Genomic DNA, 17,956 nt, shown 5'->3' with positions numbered 1-17,956 from the left:
AGCCTGTCTCCTCCTTCCTCCTCCCTGTGCAGGAAGTGCTACAGGCATTTGACTTACAGGGAAAAACCAAAGGACACCTGTAAAGAGACTGAAAAAATGCCCGGGAAGAATTTCACTGCTCTGATATATGTGACTCCACCTCAGAGTAAAGCCATACCCCATTCTAGCATTTGCAGCCAAAGGGCAGAGGCAGGCACCCCTCCTGCCCATCCTGAAATATGACATAGCAATTTCTATCATATTCATACTACTTATTGGCAGCCATCCTATTTGTGGGTGAGACCTAGAAAGAAGAGATTTTCTTCAAAAGTTAAATACTCGTATACACTCACCCTATGACCCAGCAATTCCATGCCTAGGTATTTATCCAAGAGAAGAAAAAACATGTTCATGGAAATACTTGTACAGACATTCTCATAGCAGCTTTATTCCTAATAGTCCAAATCTGGAGGCAACCCGATGTTCACCAGCATGTGAGTGGATAATGAACTGTGCTGTATCCAGCCAATGGATTCTACTTACCACAAAAACGAAATGAGTGACTGATGAACTCAATTACATGGATGATCTCAGAAACTTTATATTAAGTGAAAGAAGCCAGGTACAAAACAGCACATAGTGCATTATTCCATTTATAGAAAACTCTAGAACAGGCAGGATTAATCTCTAGTCACAGAAGACTGATCAGTGGTTGTGTGGGGCTGGGGCGAGCTTGACTGTACAAGGGCCTGTGGGGAACGCTTTGCATCTTTACAGTGATGATGTCACATGGGTGTACCATTGTCAGTACTCATCTAACTGGACACTTAAAATGGTTCCTTTTTCTTATATGTAAATTATACCTCAAAGCTGATTCATAAGGAAAAATATAAGAACTAAAGTAACTTAAATTGAACTGAGAAGGATACAGTATAAGTAGCTAAATCCTCCCTTTCCTAGCAGGGCCTTCATAAATAATGTTTTAAATGGATTCATCAGTGTACAGCAACGTAAAAATACTGATTCATGCAGAGGTAACCACCAGCTCTAAAAAGAGAAGTGGTTCAAGTGGTTGGTTGCTCTGAGAAGTGAGTGAGATGGAATGAGGGAGTTGCTTTTCATTATAAATCTTCGTCCATTATTTGGCTTTTTTAGTACTGCATGTGTGACTGCGCTATCAATAGAAGGGAAATGCCTAAATGAGACGGGCGGTCAGAAGGTAGAGTTGTAAGTAGAGACCACTCCTGCAAGCTTAATTGGAGTGGGGAGGAGAAATACAGGGCGTATCTACATGGGAATACCTCACGCCTCTCTATAAGGAGATTTTTATCATCATCTTGTTTTATGCTTGAGAGTGAGTAATAATATTATAGTTGGAGGGAGTGAAGTGTCATCAGTTCCGATGACCCTCTGTCAACACTGGGTTCTGGAGCCCGTACTGGGGCCCAGAGGGAGCAAGCGCATTCACAGAGCAGAGGTACAGGGCTTCCCACAGGGCCCGAGCCAGGCTGTGCATTGCAGCAGGAGTCCCCAAACCCAGCAGTTGGTTTGTGGAGATGTGGGCCCTGAAAGACAAGATGAAGGCATCTCAGAGACTTGGGAATCGGTCTACACTGGGTAAAGGACAAACTAGGACAGAAGCTCAAACCTGAGTGGGAGGTCCAAGATGTCAAGCAAAGGATTGCCCACAGTCACAGCACAAATAACCAACGTTTGCGTTGTGCTTCAGTGTTCACACTATTTGCCAACACGTTATTTCATGGGATCTTGACCACAGCACTGCGGAGTAGATACTGTTTTCCACGATAGATATATTCACTTTCTCATTTGCCAGGTGAGACACTGTGGCCCTAAGGAGACTGTGACCTGCTCATGTCGCAGAGCAGATCTGGAGGGCAGCACCCCTGTAGCCAAGGCCGTGGAATGCCCACTGCCCCTACTCAGAGAGTTTTGCAAAGTGTGTGTTCTGTAACGCTAGAAACTCTTTGTAAAAAACGGCTTTGTAGCTAATCCTATATTTGTGGTTCTTGCAAAAGAACCATTGACTGCAAAGTTTTGAATAATATAAATTTAGGGTTTAAAGGAGAAATATCGATTAGGAGGGTATGAGCCAAGAGGAAGGGCGTCTCAGGTCAGGAAAGTACTGTTTTTGGCCAGAAGCCTTTGTTCAGTATACAGAACAGAGTCATAGCTGCAGAGAGAAAATGCTGAAACACAGGGGGTGAGGTGGGAGACAACCTTCTGACACGGGAAGGCTGTTGTGGGCACACAGGCGCAGGCAGAGGGCACCACTCGGCTTGCACATGGGCACGGCTGGCAGAGTTGTTTCTTTATGTCAGATAGTGAGTCTCACATTGGTGCTGGAGAGGAAAACCTTGTGAAATAAAGAAGACTCAGTGCTGGGAGAGTTAAAGGAATGGTACGAAAATCCGGCATCCCTCCTCATCCAGAAAGTATTTTATCTCCTTCTCAGTATTTCTTATTGCTTCTTTAAAGACAGCCACCATTTTCCCTGGAAAAGTCTGGGATGTCTTTCTTTAGAAATGTTAAGCTGTTTTAAGTCATGTAATCACATTTGTCTCTTCTCCTTTCTGAGATCACTAGAAGTTTCCAGGAACTATTTGGCGGATCGGGTTGTTTTGCCACAGAAAAACTTCTGTTGAAACCTGGTGAAAAGCCAGGTTAAGCAGTAACTGAGAAAAGTTTAGGATTATTGAGGAAGATATTAAGTTGATACAATAATTAGTATTAAAATGTCATTTATTGCACACAGTGTATTATGAGTTATTTCATTAGTTATGTTATTTCATTAGTTCTTATGACAATCATGTGAAGATACAATAAAGTGGAAATACAATAATTTCCATTTTACAGAGGAGAAAACTGGCTCCAAAAAACTAAGATTACACAACATGACAGCTCTGTTTCATTCTTTTGCATTGTATGTGCATTTAACATATAGATAATGTCTTCAGAAAACATCACGTAGTGAGCACTCACCGTACATAAAACACTCCCAGGCTTGATCGGCTGGGCCCCAGGGGTGACTGGGGTGCCCCTCTCGGGGGGGCAGGTACCTACTTCATCAGGAAATTTCCCCCCGGATCCGAGCACTGAGTGGACGAGCCCTGGAAGCATCTGACTCTGACCCGTGGCCCCTGCATGCGGGAGAGTATGTCTGACGCAGGTGTGAGGCATGGTCATTACAGTACAGGCAGCCCGCGGGTAAGGGCTGAGTGAACACAGAAGGAAGGCGCCTTACGTCAGGCTTCAGCGGCAGAAGCGTTGTGCCAGGTCTGCTTTTGAGCTGGGCCTCACATGAAGGGTATCATTTCAATTGGGGGACCTGGAGGTTTGAGAAGAATATTTTAGGCAGACAGAATGGATGTGAGCAAAGCTACAGAAATGAAAAGCCCAATGCACACTTTCGTGAAGTGAGATACATTACTTGGATTTCAGACACCGTAGGATTGCTAGAAAACCGCCTTTGGGAGCCTTAATTTGGACAACCTTGAATAAAAGCTACAGTGTACATTCTATTCACATGTAAGTGAGGAGCCAGATTTTTTGGTCCTAGTTGAGCTTTAGCGTTTTAGATATTTTTCCTACAAGTGAATCATTACCTAGGGTTCGGAATTTTGACCGCCTTTTTCACATAAGTTCGTTCCTTGAAGCAAAGGGTGGGCAGAGTGTCTATCTGGAAATGGAGGCACTTGGCTGAACTAGCACCGTCAGGGTCATTGTCCCATGTGTTCCTGGCATGGTAACCTTAGCAGCCAGCCTTCAACCTCTGATTGCCCTGACCTCACCTGTGCCCCAGGCGTAGTGTTTTTCTGCTTTCTGCAGCCTCACTCTCCAGGCTGCACTGGTGCTGCCGGGCTCTGCAGCTCCTAGGACTTGCCACCAACTCCAGGCTGCCCACTTTCACTCTCTTTTTCCTTAATAGATTTTTCTTTCCTTTTGAAAAACTTATGGTAATGTATATAACACAAAATTTGCCATCTTAACCATTTTAAGTATTCAGTAGTAAGTATATTAACATTGTTGTGTAACCAGTCTCTAGAATTTTATCTTGCAAAACTGAAACTCTGTACCCATTAAACAAGAATTCCCCATTTCCCCACCCTCAGCCTCTGGCAACCACCATTCCACTTTCTGTCTCTATGAATGAGGCTGTTCTAGGTACATTATCTAAGCCGACCCACACAGTGTTTGTCCTTTTGGGACTGTCTACTTTCACTTAGCATGTTGTCCTCAAGGCTCATCCATGTTGTAGCATGTGTCAGAATTTCCTTCTTTCTGGAGCCTGAATAACATTCTATCATATGTATATATGGCATTCTGTTTATCCCTTCATCCATCAGTGGACACTTAGGTTGCTTCCACCTTTTGGCTGCTGTGACCATGCGTGTGCATTACCTGTTCGAGCCCCTGCTTTCTGTTCTTTCACATAAATTCCCAGAAGCTGGGTTGCTGGGCGGTTCTATTTTTAATTTTTTTAGGGGCCTCCATAATGTTTTCCATAGAAGGTGCTCCATTTTACATTCCTACCAACAGTACACAAGAGTGCCATTTTCTCCATATCCTCGCCAAACCTTGTTTTCTGTTTTTGTTTTTGTTGGTAGCCATCCTGATGGGTGTGAGTTGTTTCTCATTGTAGTTTTGCTTTGTATTTCCTTAATTATTAGTGGTATTGAGCATTTTTCATATACTTGTTGGCCAGTTGTGTATTTTCTTTGGGAAAATGTTTATATTCAAGTCCTTTGTCCTTTTTTAAAAAAAATAAATTTTATTGGGGACTATTGGGGAACAGTGTGTTTCTCCAGGGCCCATCAGCTCCAAGTCATTGTCCTTCAGTCTAGTTGTGGAGGGCGCAGCTCAGCTCCATGTCCAGTTGCCGTTTTCAATCTTAGTTGCAGGGGGCGCAGCCCACCATCCCATGGGGGAATTGAACCAGCAACCTTGTTGTTGAGAACTCACGCTCTAACCAACTGAGCCATCTGGCCACCCTCTGGAAGCTCAGGGGCAGCTCGTTGTCTTCAATCTAGTTGTGGAGGGTGCAGCTCACTGGCCTATGTGGGAATCAAACTGGCAACCCTGTTGTTCAGAGCTCGTGCTCCAACCAACTGAGCCATCCGGCTGCCCCAATGTCAATTTTTAAAGGGGGTTATTTATGTTTTTTTTATTGTTGAGTTGTAGGAGTTCTTTATATATTCTGCATATTAACTCCTTATCAGATATATTGTTTGCAAATATCTTCTCCCATTCTGTAGGTTGCCTTTACACTCTGTTAATTATGTCCTTTGATGCATAGGAGTTTTTCATTGTGATGTAGTCCAGTTTAGCAGTTTTTGTTTTTCTTAACCTGTGCTTGCTTGATCATTTTCAACAGAGAAAGCCTCTTTGCAAAACTTGCATTTAACATCGAGTATGACGTTCCTCTTGGCACTTGTGTGGTACCTTCATCCTTATTCCTTGCATTCCTTGACAATTGTCATGGGAATAAAGCATTCATCAGAGCAGAAAATAATAGCAAAAAGAGAGACTGCAGAGGCATAAAACAAACAGTAAGCACCATTCAAACCAAGGAAACAGCAGGGAGTGTCAGCACTCATAGGCAAGTGCAGTGCCCCCCCCCCCCCCCGCAGTACTTGCCATTAGAAAGGTGTGAATTCGACGGTCAGTACTATTGATGTATGACACATAGTAAAGGATAATATAATTGATTAATGCTACACAGGGTAAAAACTATGCTGCGGAAATAGTTTGTGGTAGTATTTTTTGCAGTGGGAGCTGCCCTCCACATACGGAGACCGTATGTCCAGCTCTACCAGGAACAGTGCTGGGTATGCCTGTCGTCCTGGGGTATTCGTCGTACCCTCATCTATAGGACATTAAAAATCCAAAGTGGATGGGAAGATGATAAAGACATAGCCGGTTAATAAGTTATGTTAAACCTCAGTTTATCTCAGTCTCAGGGCTTCATCTTCAAGGGTCTAACTCCCATAGGTTAAATGGGGTGCTTACTCTGAGAGACTTCTCAAAGGCAGGTATAATAGGGGATGGCAGAGCTAATTCTGTTCATCAGGCGAAGGGCATTGAGCTAGCCTGTGTAATTCCCCACATACTCTCCTGGTCATTCTTGCCAAAATACCTGCTTGCCCTGCTCTGTCTGTCTTCCCTGTGTCTTACTGTGTCGTCCCAAAGACGCCCACTTAAGAAAGAAAGATGATTGCAGAAGGGAGGGCAGGGAGTGGAAGGGGTTGGGGTGGAGACACAAAACGCATCTGTGTTAGTGCAGTTAGGGTTCTGGAGGGAATTGCCCTGACTGATGCTGCAAGGCGAGGCTTTTGCTGCTGCCGCTGCTCTTGTTGGTGTTAGAATTCTAAAATCTTCTCTTTGTATCCTATACAGCAGTAATGCATGTACCACCACACTGAGCCACGTGGTACAGGTCGAAGGGTTAGGAGTGGTTCATGCCTCTTCAGAAGCATCTAACTGATTGCCAGGAAAAGGCTTGGATAATTTGGTGGGGGGGGGCGAGGGCGGAATGTGCTTTAAGAATCAAAACTAAAGCACCACATAATAGGGTTCACATATCACAGCTTCATTATTGTATTTCTTCCTGCTTTTTGTTTATGAGAATGCTGCTTTTAGTTTTGGTTTTCTAATTATTCCTACATGAATGTGTATTTGAAAAGCTGAGATATTTCTTGTCGTGTTGCAGATTAATAAATAATAGTTTCTTTAAAAATAAAAATTACATTACTAGGGCACGAGACAGTATATCGGTTTATAGGTATGGTCCAGTGTGTTTAAAATGCATCTTCAGAGCCGATTTCAGAGAATTAAATTGAGAATATCTCCAGGTACTATAATCAGCTGAAACTGCAGGTGTAAGTTCAGTGGTTCTCTGGAGAAACCTGTGGCATCAGGTGTTCTTTTAATGGCCATGTGAAATAAATCCTGCCCAGGCCATAAACCTGCGTTGGGCTGACAGAGCTATAATTTAGTATTTTCTTCTTTTGATCTTTTACACTGTATCTTCATTCATAGCAGGTCATAAAATTTACTGAGTGTTGCCTTTTGTATTGCATGCTGAGAGAAGTGCATTTTTCAAACTAGAGAAAAAATTCCTTTAAGGTAATTTTCATAACTATAAAAACATTTCAATTTATGTTCTAAATATATTTGATGTGAGGTGAATAGAGTCAGCTTCATCAGTTCGAACTGTAGTTTGATTTGACAGCAGTGTTCATTTCGACCTTTAATTGTTTCCTACATGCACTATTGTTAGACTTTATTAAAATACGAATGACAGATAAAATATCTTTTCTCTTTAGATACAATGAAAACTAGCATTATGCTCAATATTTTTATATCCTCCTAAATGTAATTAATAAGTACCATAAACTATCTTTACTCTTACAATGAATACTAAGCTTTAGTAAAATCAGTGATTCTCAACCTTTTTCTAGCCCAGAGCATCTGACAGATGTGACCTGCTTCTGTTGCCCATTCCCCTGACTGAGGAGAAGTACAGTCAACCTTTTATCACCCACTGTGCAGGTTAAAAGGGCCTGCCTGGTGACTCTGTGTGCCCCTCCACACAGACCCCATCTCTCTACCTCACACATGTTCACCTTGAAAACTGCTGACTTAAATGATGTCACACTAGTCGTGGAGGGGAGAGTGGGGACAGCTGAACTCGTTCCACTGGAATGCCTCCTGGCTCAATTGCATGAAGGTGACAAGCCTCAGAGCGGTTCCTGTGGATACTGTTAGCTTAAATGAGCCAAGCGTAAGTCGCGTCATGCCATGGTATGGAGATCAGTGATCTGGGTCTTTCATAAGTACATTTTCACTATGTTTCAGGAGGAGTCGCCTACTGGTTTTACAAAACTGACTTTGTTAAGAGATTAGGTCATAGTTAATATTTTAAAATTATTTAAAATATTAAAAGTGATAAAAGGCCTAAAAGTGATAGTAAAATTTAATAAGACTAAACTCTGCTAGAAGTCATCTTTTTTTTAACAGCTTTATTGAGGTATCATTTATAGATCATAAAACTCATCCATTTTAAGGTTTTAAATGACTTAAGTGATTTTTTAAAAATCACTTCAGCAAATTTCTGGAGTTGTGCAGCCCTGACCACAATCTAGGTTTTGGACATTTCCATCACCCAGAACGTTCCCCCGGGCCTGATTACAGCCTGTCCCCATTCTTATCCCCAGCCCCAGATAACCACTAATCTGCTTTCTGTGCAATAGATTTGCCTGTTCTGGTCATTTCAATAAATGCAATCATACAATATGCAGTCTTGCATCTGGCTTCTTCCACTTAGCATAATGTTCTTTGGCATTTATTTCCATTGCAGCATCTATTACTGCTTTGTTCTTTTTCATTGCTGAATAGTGCTCCATTGTATAGATATAATATAAAAATTTTGTTTACTTTTTATAGTGTAGGCTTTTACAGTCCTCACGGCTTTACTCTCTCACTTACTCATCTCACCTCTGACGCCAAACTTTAGCCCCCGAGTTGGGGAGTAAACCTTCTTATGATAGGAAGAAGTCATGGCTGTTACATCCAGCTTGTTGGATTGAGGATTTTGATCTCAGGAACTGGAACAGATTTTGAAATATCCTGTGAGAAACAGAAACGGAATAGAGCTTACTGTTTCTGTGCCAATTATGAACACAGCCTAAGAGTTCTATGGCTAAACCAACCATAACTTGTAAACATCACATACATAGAAATGTATCACAAGCTTATTAGAGAAAATACTGAAAGCATATAGAAAAAATAAGAAGTCACCTGTAATTCAGTGTCTCAGAGAGAACCTCTGTTCAGCATGTTGATGTATATATCCTTTTAGCCTTAATTTATGTGCCAACATACAGCATAAGGTTTTGGTCTGTTGTTGGTTTTTTAAAAATCTGGTTTTCTGTACTAACCATGTCCCTATGTCACTAGGTACTCTTGAAAACATGAAGGGTATTGTGACTAGAGTAGTGTGAGTGTAACCATGGTAGGGAGAGAGCAGGAAGACCGATGGTTGATGTCGCTTATGGACTTGACAGTCATTGTAAGGAAGTAGGAATTTATTCCAAGAGCAAGGTGAAGCATGAGACTCTTGAGCAGGGAAGTATTTGCTATGCTGTACATTTTGAAACAACCCTCTGGCCACAGGTGGAGAACATAGCGTAAGGACCACGAGGGCACAGGAGGACTGGTTAGGAGGCAGTGTTCTAGTCTAGAGACGATGGCAGCTCGGACTAGGCAGCAACTCAATGGTGACGAGAGGCTGGAGTTGTAAATATTTTGAAGAGAGGGGAATAGAATTTGTTGATGAATTGGATGTGCTGGGAAATGAAAAGAATCAAGGGTAACTCATAGGGGTTTTTTATCTTGAGTAACTAAGTGAGTGGTAAAGCCGTCCCAGAGACGGAGGAGGCTCTAGGAAGAGTGGGTTTGATGAAAGAAAGGGTAGGAAGTTAAGAGCTGTGTTTTGGACCTATCAGATTTAAAATGCCTTCAATTAGGATGGTGCTGGAGGGAGCCGTGGGCTCTTGGGAGAGTTTTTCGTTTATTTTTAGGATGAGAGAAATTGCACACCTGTGTGCTGAAAGCTATACTTTAGAGGGGGGAAATGACAGCGTAAGAGAGGGAGGGAACAGTTGAAAAAGTAAAGTCCTTAGTAGGAAAATTGGAATGGGATCCAAAATAGAATTGGAGGAGTTTGTTTTAGACGTCATGAGGTGCAGGAGGAACATGGACACAGGTATGGGTGGGTTAGTAGGTTTGAGGCGAGGAGTTCTCTCTCAGAACCATCAGTATGTCCTCAATAAAATAAGCAACGTCATCTCCTGAGCGGGGAGGAAAGTGGGAGAACCTTGAGGAGAGAAGAAAGGACCTTAAGTGGTGTGACCCAGAGACTGAGAAAAAGAACTCGCAGGTGTGCAGGGGATTCAGGCATTGATGAGAACCATATCCCATCCGCGCCGGGGGCGTAGTGAGCTGCCAGCAGTGTGTGTTCTTCATGCTGAGCCCTTTGTCTAGTGTGTACGGCTTTCCCTTTCCTTCCATGCTGTTGATTCCAATGCCAGTATTACACTTATCTTTATGTTTTTGTATCTTATGGGGCTAGTTTACTTGATTTGGGTAGAGATTTTTTGTTTCTTTAAGCATTTTGGGATTTTTTTAGCATTCAATTTTGATGATATGTTTTATGATTTCTATTTTAGGAGAGTCTGATTTCAGTCCAGATTTCATCTGCCAGAAAGATTTTCTGATTTAATTACTCTCTTTAATAATTCATTTAAGAAACATTCATTGAAGGCCCAAAAGGTCTTGCATTGGACCTTAGAGATGAAGTGGGGAAAGAAATAGAGATCATCATGCCTGCCTCCACGGACCTGGCAGTGTAGGGCAGAGGTCACTGATCCAATATCCTGCTATATTACTTTTACAGTGAAAACAAAAGTTTCAAAAGTCTTACTTTAGAGTTAATATTTGTTTAGCAATTAAGGATCTGATTTTATTGTTTTCTTTTTAGGTCAAGAGCCTACCCTAGAGCAGACTCAGATTTCTAACATAGCTAGTTTTAATTTCTATTGCAGGAAGATTCTAAAGAAGAATGTCCTAACCAGTGCCTTTCCAAAGGCAGTCTTATCAAACTATCAAACTTGGCACTTGTAGGCTCTTGACTTAAAAGTTGCGACAGTACTGAAAAATAAAAATGAAATCTGCTTGAGTAGGAAGCCTGCTTTCCTGGCCTCCAGGGGCCTTGCCTGGCATCATGCAAAGCTTTGCTTAGTTTGCTCTGCAGCCAGCAATTGACATGTTGGGGGCTATTGAATTGGAGTTATTGAGAAGTTGGGAGGGAGACCTGCCGACCTCTTTTCTCTTTATCCCTTCGTCCCCATGTCCCTCTAGGTAATTGGCTTGTTTCATATGCACCCAATAGTCACCTTCCCAGATGTCAGGAAACAAGTTGCATGGGGCCTGTTCTGGGGGCCATCCTGGGGTGAACTTTCTGTAACCAGCACCGTGACTCTGCCTGTTTTCTGGGGGTAAGGCAAGGATGGGGTGAAATATGGCCTCCTTTCATCCAGCCAGCCTGGTTATAGGCCTGCTGGAATCTCCTCCCATCTTTGTGAAGGATATAAAACATATGACTCTATTACCAAGTTAGATAGTTCTATGCAGCTGGTAGGCATTGTAAGTAAACGTACCAATCTGTACAGCTTGGGCCCACCTGCACTAGTGCTACTGTGTGAAGCCTCTGCTTTATTGTCCATTTGTCACATCTGTATCCTAGATTTCTTTTCATCCTTCTGAATTTGTCATAAAACCACTGTCTGGGTAGACAGTACAATTTCTGTGTTTAAAAAGAAAAACTGAACATTTATTCTTGCTGGTAGATGAGAACTGGGACTGAGTATTTTAACAGTGAAGTAGGAATATTTTCCTGTGAGTCCCCATCATGTAGATGATGTTGGATCTGCCGGCAGTTTCTGGGTGTGGGCCGGGATCGTGTCTCGTGAAGCCGAAAAATGGACACACGGACCAGGGAGAGGCAACAAGTTATAAAGGAAGATAGTTTATCAGAGGCAGAAGAAGAGGTTGCAGCTCCCCCGGGGGAGCGGTTCTGAATGGGGGTGCCCAGTGACTGAGGCAAAAGCTCTTACTTTTATACCTTCCCTTGCCTGCTTGGGGAAGGGGGCTGGGGCCTTCTAATGGAATTCATCTATCAGGTTTGTCCTGTTTGCCCATCCTGAAGGGATTAAGAAATAACCCATTCCTATCTATGAGATCTGTTCCTTTGTCCGGCCAGAAGGGATTTCAGATTATCTATTACCTCAAGGCATATTCTCTTGTCTCTGTCCTGGAGTGAGGGAGACATTCCAGGACCTGGAGTTTCAGGATATGGCTGCTTTTTGTTTATTCTACTAGGGACCCCCCTGTCTACCTAGCAATCATACTAACTAACCTATCTCAATAGTATCCATTCTTCTATCTTTTTCCAAAAGTCTGGGAGACAGTAGCTTTGACTCAAGATTTTTTTTAAAAAAAAGAGGTGTTTTTTTGTTTTTTGTTTTTTTTAATTTGTTTAGCTTCCTTACCTAAAACTTTGACTTCACTGAATATGAGTTTGGGTAACATTTTTCTTTCTTTGTGGCTGGTAGTTTTGTCACAGTCTAACTTATGTCAAAGCATAAGATGGCATGCTCGTAAGGTGTCAGAATATTTAACCTGGGGACATCTTGGGGAGTCCCTGGATATTATTCAGAGGGTCCAAGAATTAGAAGGGGGACATTGTTTTTGTAAAAGCCAGGTTTTGAAATTTAGTTTCTGTTGGTAACAAAGACGCAGGCACTGCTAATACCAATCAGACATTTTGATAACATGCTACCGTTGTGGGAGGTACCTCAAAATACTGCTTATGTTCATCACTATTTCTATAACAAATTTGTTTTCTTAACATTTTACTGATGTTAACAGATGTCTACTTCAAAATCACGGATACCATTTCTGTGTATTTGCATGTACATTTAGAAACATCAGTTAGAGATGTCTTAATGCGCTTCCTCACGTGTGTTCTCTCTGCCTGTAACGTCTTTTTCTCCTTCTGTAGCATCAGCCACTACGTGATTGTCATGTCCATGACCATCTTTCTGGTGTTTCTCAATGGGCTGGCACAGCTGCTCACGACAAAGAAACTCAAACTGTGTGGCAAACCCAAAAGCCACCTCATATGATGTTGCCGAAGCCAACACTCAGCATATGGACCCTGGTCCTTGGTCTCCTTTTAAACCAGAAGCGTATCCAGATTCAACAAGAAGATGGATATTGATGTATGGCATGTTCTGCTCCCATGAAGCAAACTATATGTGGAATTCTGAACTGCAGTAAAGGAGCTTTAGGCTTTGCACGCGTGAAATCGTGATTACGTCTGTGGGAAAGTGGAGTAAAGCATTCTCCATTTTCATTTTTTCCCTTTAACTGGCAGCTTTTCTCAGTGACGTTTCAGAGCACCTGTAATAATCTGGTCCCCACTGTACAGCTTCCTGTATATGCATAGGGCACTGTGCTCCTGTGAAGGCAGTTCTTATCATGTCCAAATCAGTGCTATGGCTGAACTGGAAGGAAATCAGCAGGTGACACCATAAATATTTACCAACTCTTAGCACTAGTTTTCCAAGTAGTTATAACCACTAACAGTAACACTAGGAAGGCTGTCAGGATGTGTTACTCAAATTGACTAAAGCTTCAATAGAAAAAGTGTTGGCAGGTGTTTGTCATTTTTTCTCAGGATGCAATATTACCTTAAGCTTCTTGACTCTATTTCTAGGGTTTTCATAGTCAACCAGCTAGATGCAACTTTGACCTTCACTTTTTTGTTTTTTCTTTTTTGGATTCTCATGGAATTTCTGGAGATAGAAAAGTTAAAAATGCTTGGTATTTATGTCTTGTCCATGGGAAAAAATTTAAAAGGATTAGTTTTTAATTGTAGATTCAATATCTGTTAACCCCATAACTTTTATCATGCATCACTTAAATCAATAGTTAAACTTTCTGACAAAATCGTAAGAATCAGGATTAAAATTGCTTCTCTTTCCAGTTGTGAGATACTAGCTCAAAGGCCTAAAGTCCTCTTATTAAATTTAAATTTCTATTCGTAAACAAATTCTAATGGACAAAATATTTTGAGAGCAATTTTTATTTGGATTTTTCATAAAGTGACCTTTACATATCACTGTAGAGTTGGCCTTTTGCCCATGGTGTGACAGTAGATTTTGTCTGGTGCTAACTAAGCTTTAGTGTCTGAGCAATTTTTAAAAATAATTGCGTTTGAATTAAGTTATTGCATTTCTAATTTGCATTAATGATGAGGAAGCCCTCTACAAATTACTACCTTTTTCAAGTTGGCAGGTGAGTGAACGAATAAAATTTAGAAGATTCAAAACTGTTTCGCAGTATGTGCTTTCTTAATTTCTATTTATGATAACATATAATGTATTTGTGATATATTTCATGGTATACCAGAAAAAGCATTATAGTATAAAAAAAGAAAGATGTGTTGCTGTCAGTATAAGACCGCATGCATCAGTCTGTAATACAAACTCAAAGGGGACAGCTGAGAAGCTGCTGTAGCCGACAGTGACATTGGCAGGTGGAGAACCCGTTGCCTCAAAGGAATTTTGATCAGTTTTTTCATAACTCAGAGAAAACTGACTTTATAAACACTTATTTAACTCCTTTTATATGTAGTTTTTCCTTTTGTCTTTTCCCAGATTTTCACACAGAGGAATTAATGAGTTTTATTACAACATTGTAAAAGGTGCTAGGTGTTTTATTTTGCTTTTTGAAACATGTAGTTTTTATTATTGTTTCGAGTCATGTGAGTTTACAAAAGAGGAATACGTCCACAGCCCCAGGCTCACCTTGCTGTCCTGTAACTGGGTCCTTCAGACTCACCTGGGTTTGCTAGATGGAATTTTCCTATGCTCAGTTTATCAAATATCTTACAGTGTTTTGAAATGCATATTTTTGTATTGAATAACAGAGGACAAATAAATAAGATGTAAGTAAAATGTATTTCTGCTTAAGGCATTTACTTTTTCATTCTGTGAATACCAGATTTCCAAATTAAGAATTAAAGTGGGGTGGGGGGTGGGGGTGAGGGGGCGGGGTGGGGTATCCTGTTACGAGAATATTGAATAACTAAAAAGCCATGAAATGCCACATACACCATGAATAAATCTTGGAGGAAACTCTAAGGATTTAGGAAACTAACTGCAGCCTGTCCATAATTTATCAAACAGATGTCATAACAAAAAGGGTTTCCTGATCAAACATATTTGAGAAACACCTAATCAAACAAAGTTAAACAGGTGTATTTATTGTAGTACTTAGGGAATTTAACTTGGTATATGCATTGTGAGGGGGCAAGATCACAGTGTGCCAAAACACTCCACTTGCTTCCACCAGACCCTACCTTAAGGTCTCCCTTCTGACCGGTAAACGTACTTCAGAAATGTCCCCATATTCTTCTGTACTTAAAAACCTCGATTTGTCACACTTTTGAAAAGGAGTGTTGTATGCTCAATTGAATCTTGTTTTCCTGAGAGCTGGGAAATCATTTTCATTTTTACCGTTAATGTGGGAAAACTTTTAAATTTCCTAGCAATTTTACCTGCCTGTATATAAATTATTCCTATTATCATTTAGTAATTTACGTGGGAACCTGCAGTACTACCAGGATGGCGTCCACTTCATCACATGCCCTGTTAGAATTTGGACTAAGTCTTTCTACCTAATATTTTACATCCTTCACCAGAAAAATAAACTCACAACAAATATTGGCTTGTTTTCTTGTGATTTTCCACTATAGAAGGTGATTACTAAAGTTCTGTGCATTCCTTGGATTTGTTTTACTCATTTCTCCCTTTCCCTGTTGGCTCACTTCTCTACTCATGTCATTCCCTTTTCTTAGCCTCACTTAGAACCCCATATGTACATGAATGTATTTTTCTTCATGAATTAATTTCCATCCGTTCTTGCACTCAGTGTAGATACAGTGTGAGTGTGTAGTGTTCAACTGTGCCACTGTCTGCTTGGCACACCCTCTTCTGCAGTAACTGCCTCCATTTCCAATCGTGTGTCTGGCAGGAGCCAGCTGGATTTTATGACTCTTCCCTCACCACTGTTGACTAGTGTAGGGGCCTACCTCTGATCCAAGCCGGGCCAATCTGAGTTCTTTGCAAGACTTTCAAGCTAGAACAGAGAAAAAGTTTCTAAGATGCCAAGCTCAGGAGTTGGTGATGGCTAAGTTTAATTGAGATACTCCTGTAATCTTCCATCACAAACTTATCCAATAGAAAGAGGAATTCATTTTGCTGGTATTTCTAAGAACACAGTGGATAAGAACACGTCCAAAGCTCCATTTTAAACGTCCATTACTGTATATGGTTTTTACCTTGTGCTTTCTTAATTGGAATCAGGGGCACACTGGTTCAATGGTAGGCCTTGTGGGTCCCGTCGGCTGCGTTGTCTGTTGCTCAGCTTTCCTCGGTTCCAACCATTGTAAACCCACCCCAGTTATTCTACAAGCTACTCATTCCCTAAAACATTTTGTATGCATCTCTCTTACTTGCCACCAAGAACTTTAATTGATACGCATACTTTGTGTCTGTAAATATATCACTTCAGTATTTAGTGCACTTTCTAATTATGGTTTAAAAAAATTTTGTGATAGTATGTGTAGCCCTTACAATGTGCCATATGCTTTACAAATATTAGTCTACTTAATCCTCCTAACAACTCCATGAAGTAGGATGAGTGTAAATCTTTCCCAAGATCCCACAACTAGTATGTGGTTTGTTTGTTTTAATGTGGATAGTTTCCCCCAAAACCTATCCTGAAATCTGCGTGAAAGCATTTGTAGAGTTTTGCTTCTGAGAAATGCAGTCACTTTGCCTAAGCAAGTGATGTGAAAACTAGACTTTTTCAATTATTGTAGATAACCAAGCGTAAACGGTATAATTAGGGAAACATGCTTTTGAAGTTGCACAGGGTACACTTGTACCAGATTCATACCATTCACCTTTGAGGCACCAGTCAGCCATCTTCCAAATGGTACAGAAGGCAAAAGAGGAGAGTTTCCTCCCTCTTTGAAGGAGGGAAGTGAATATTGGCTATTTTTAAACACATGAAGTTCTGTAACGATCTGGAAGCCCCAGAGTACACTTAAGATAGTGGGTTGAATAGTGCCCCCTCTTCCTCCAAAAAAGATATGTCCACATCCTAATGCCAGAACCTGTGTTGGTGACCTTATTTGGAAAAAGGGCCATTGCAAATGAAATTAAGGATCTTGTGATGAGATGATCCTGGATTCTCCAGATGGACCATAAATCTCATGGCGCATGTTCTCAGGAGAGACGTAAGAGAAGACAGAAGGAGAAGGCCGTGCGAAGATGGAGGCAGAGACCTGAACGATGTAGCCACAAGCCAGGGAACGCCTGGAGCCACCGGAAGCTGGAAGAAACGAGGAAGGCTTCTCCCCAAGAGGCTTCAGAGGGAGCGCTGCCCTGCCTTAGAACGTCTGGCCTCCAGAATGGTGAGAGAATCCATTTCCATAGTTTTAAGCCACCCAGTTTGTGATGATTGCTCATGGCAGGCCCAGGAAGCTGATACGTTTGGGGAGGGGAATTTTACAGAATCAGCAGCTCCTTTTTGACTGAATCACTGCACGTGTGGCTAACTCACGTAATTTACTGGGTCCGAGTTTGAGTACCATCGTTGACCCTGATACGTGAATAAAAGCAAATCAGCACATGAACCTGAAAGTGGAGTTAATTACTCTTCAATGTCAAGATTGCTGATGATTTGGCTTTTCTGGAACATTCTTGCCATATTTTTCTAGAAGTAGTAAAGAGATCCTGAGACATTCTTTTTTCCCCTTCAGTATTTTTGGTATTTTTTGTGTCGGGACTCGATTGAAGCCCAAAAGTTGAAAGCTTGTGATAAGCCTGATTGTGCTTTAAACCGTTGCCCTGAGGGGGCCTATTGGAAAGAACATCCTGCTCCCTAAATGCTGTGACATCTGTGACCTAATGCAGATTTCTGGAGGGAACTTTCCCACCGGAGCCCTGCACACACCACACCAGTCCTCCCAGTCTTGATCCAGATTTGGAATAAATTGGACGTGCCACCGCAGGCCCTGCGACGGCCTGGCACCATCACAAGAACATTCCCTGAACCTGTGAGTGAAGCCTTGCCGTGGCGGTTCCTTTGTTAAGCCGTGAGTCTTGTGTAATGTTAACTGACATTCTGATTTATAAGATCTTATCTCATATCGATCTGATGGCAGGACCTGCTGTTCTTAATGCTTCTAGGACCTTGGAGGCTGACCAAACTCACAGGGTCTGAGATGGAAAAATAATGAGATGAGGGTCCTATTCCCTGGGTC

The 17,956-nt window shown here is 41.5% G+C and overlaps 1 protein-coding gene across 1 annotated transcript in view; it reads left to right on the top strand.

Annotated features, from left to right (window-relative positions):
- The window catches only part of PIGN (phosphatidylinositol glycan anchor biosynthesis class N), a 90,269-nt gene extending 75,686 nt beyond the window's left edge, over positions 1–14,583 (top strand). The window contains exon 30 of the mRNA XM_074339876.2: positions 12,620–14,583. Within this exon, the coding sequence (XP_074195977.2) occupies positions 12,620–12,743 (124 nt within the window). The 3' untranslated portion in view covers positions 12,744–14,583. The remainder of the gene's footprint in view (positions 1–12,619) is intronic.
- Positions 14,584–17,956: the final 3,373 nt, after the last annotated feature.

This window comes from Rhinolophus sinicus, chromosome 4 (assembly GCF_057876585.1).
Source record: "Rhinolophus sinicus isolate RSI-liver-muscle chromosome 4, RSI-T2T, whole genome shotgun sequence".
Classification (NCBI taxonomy): domain Eukaryota; kingdom Metazoa; phylum Chordata; class Mammalia; order Chiroptera; family Rhinolophidae; genus Rhinolophus; species Rhinolophus sinicus.
Note: the sequence above shows the minus strand (reverse complement) of the source record. Positions and strands in the feature narration are given on the sequence as shown.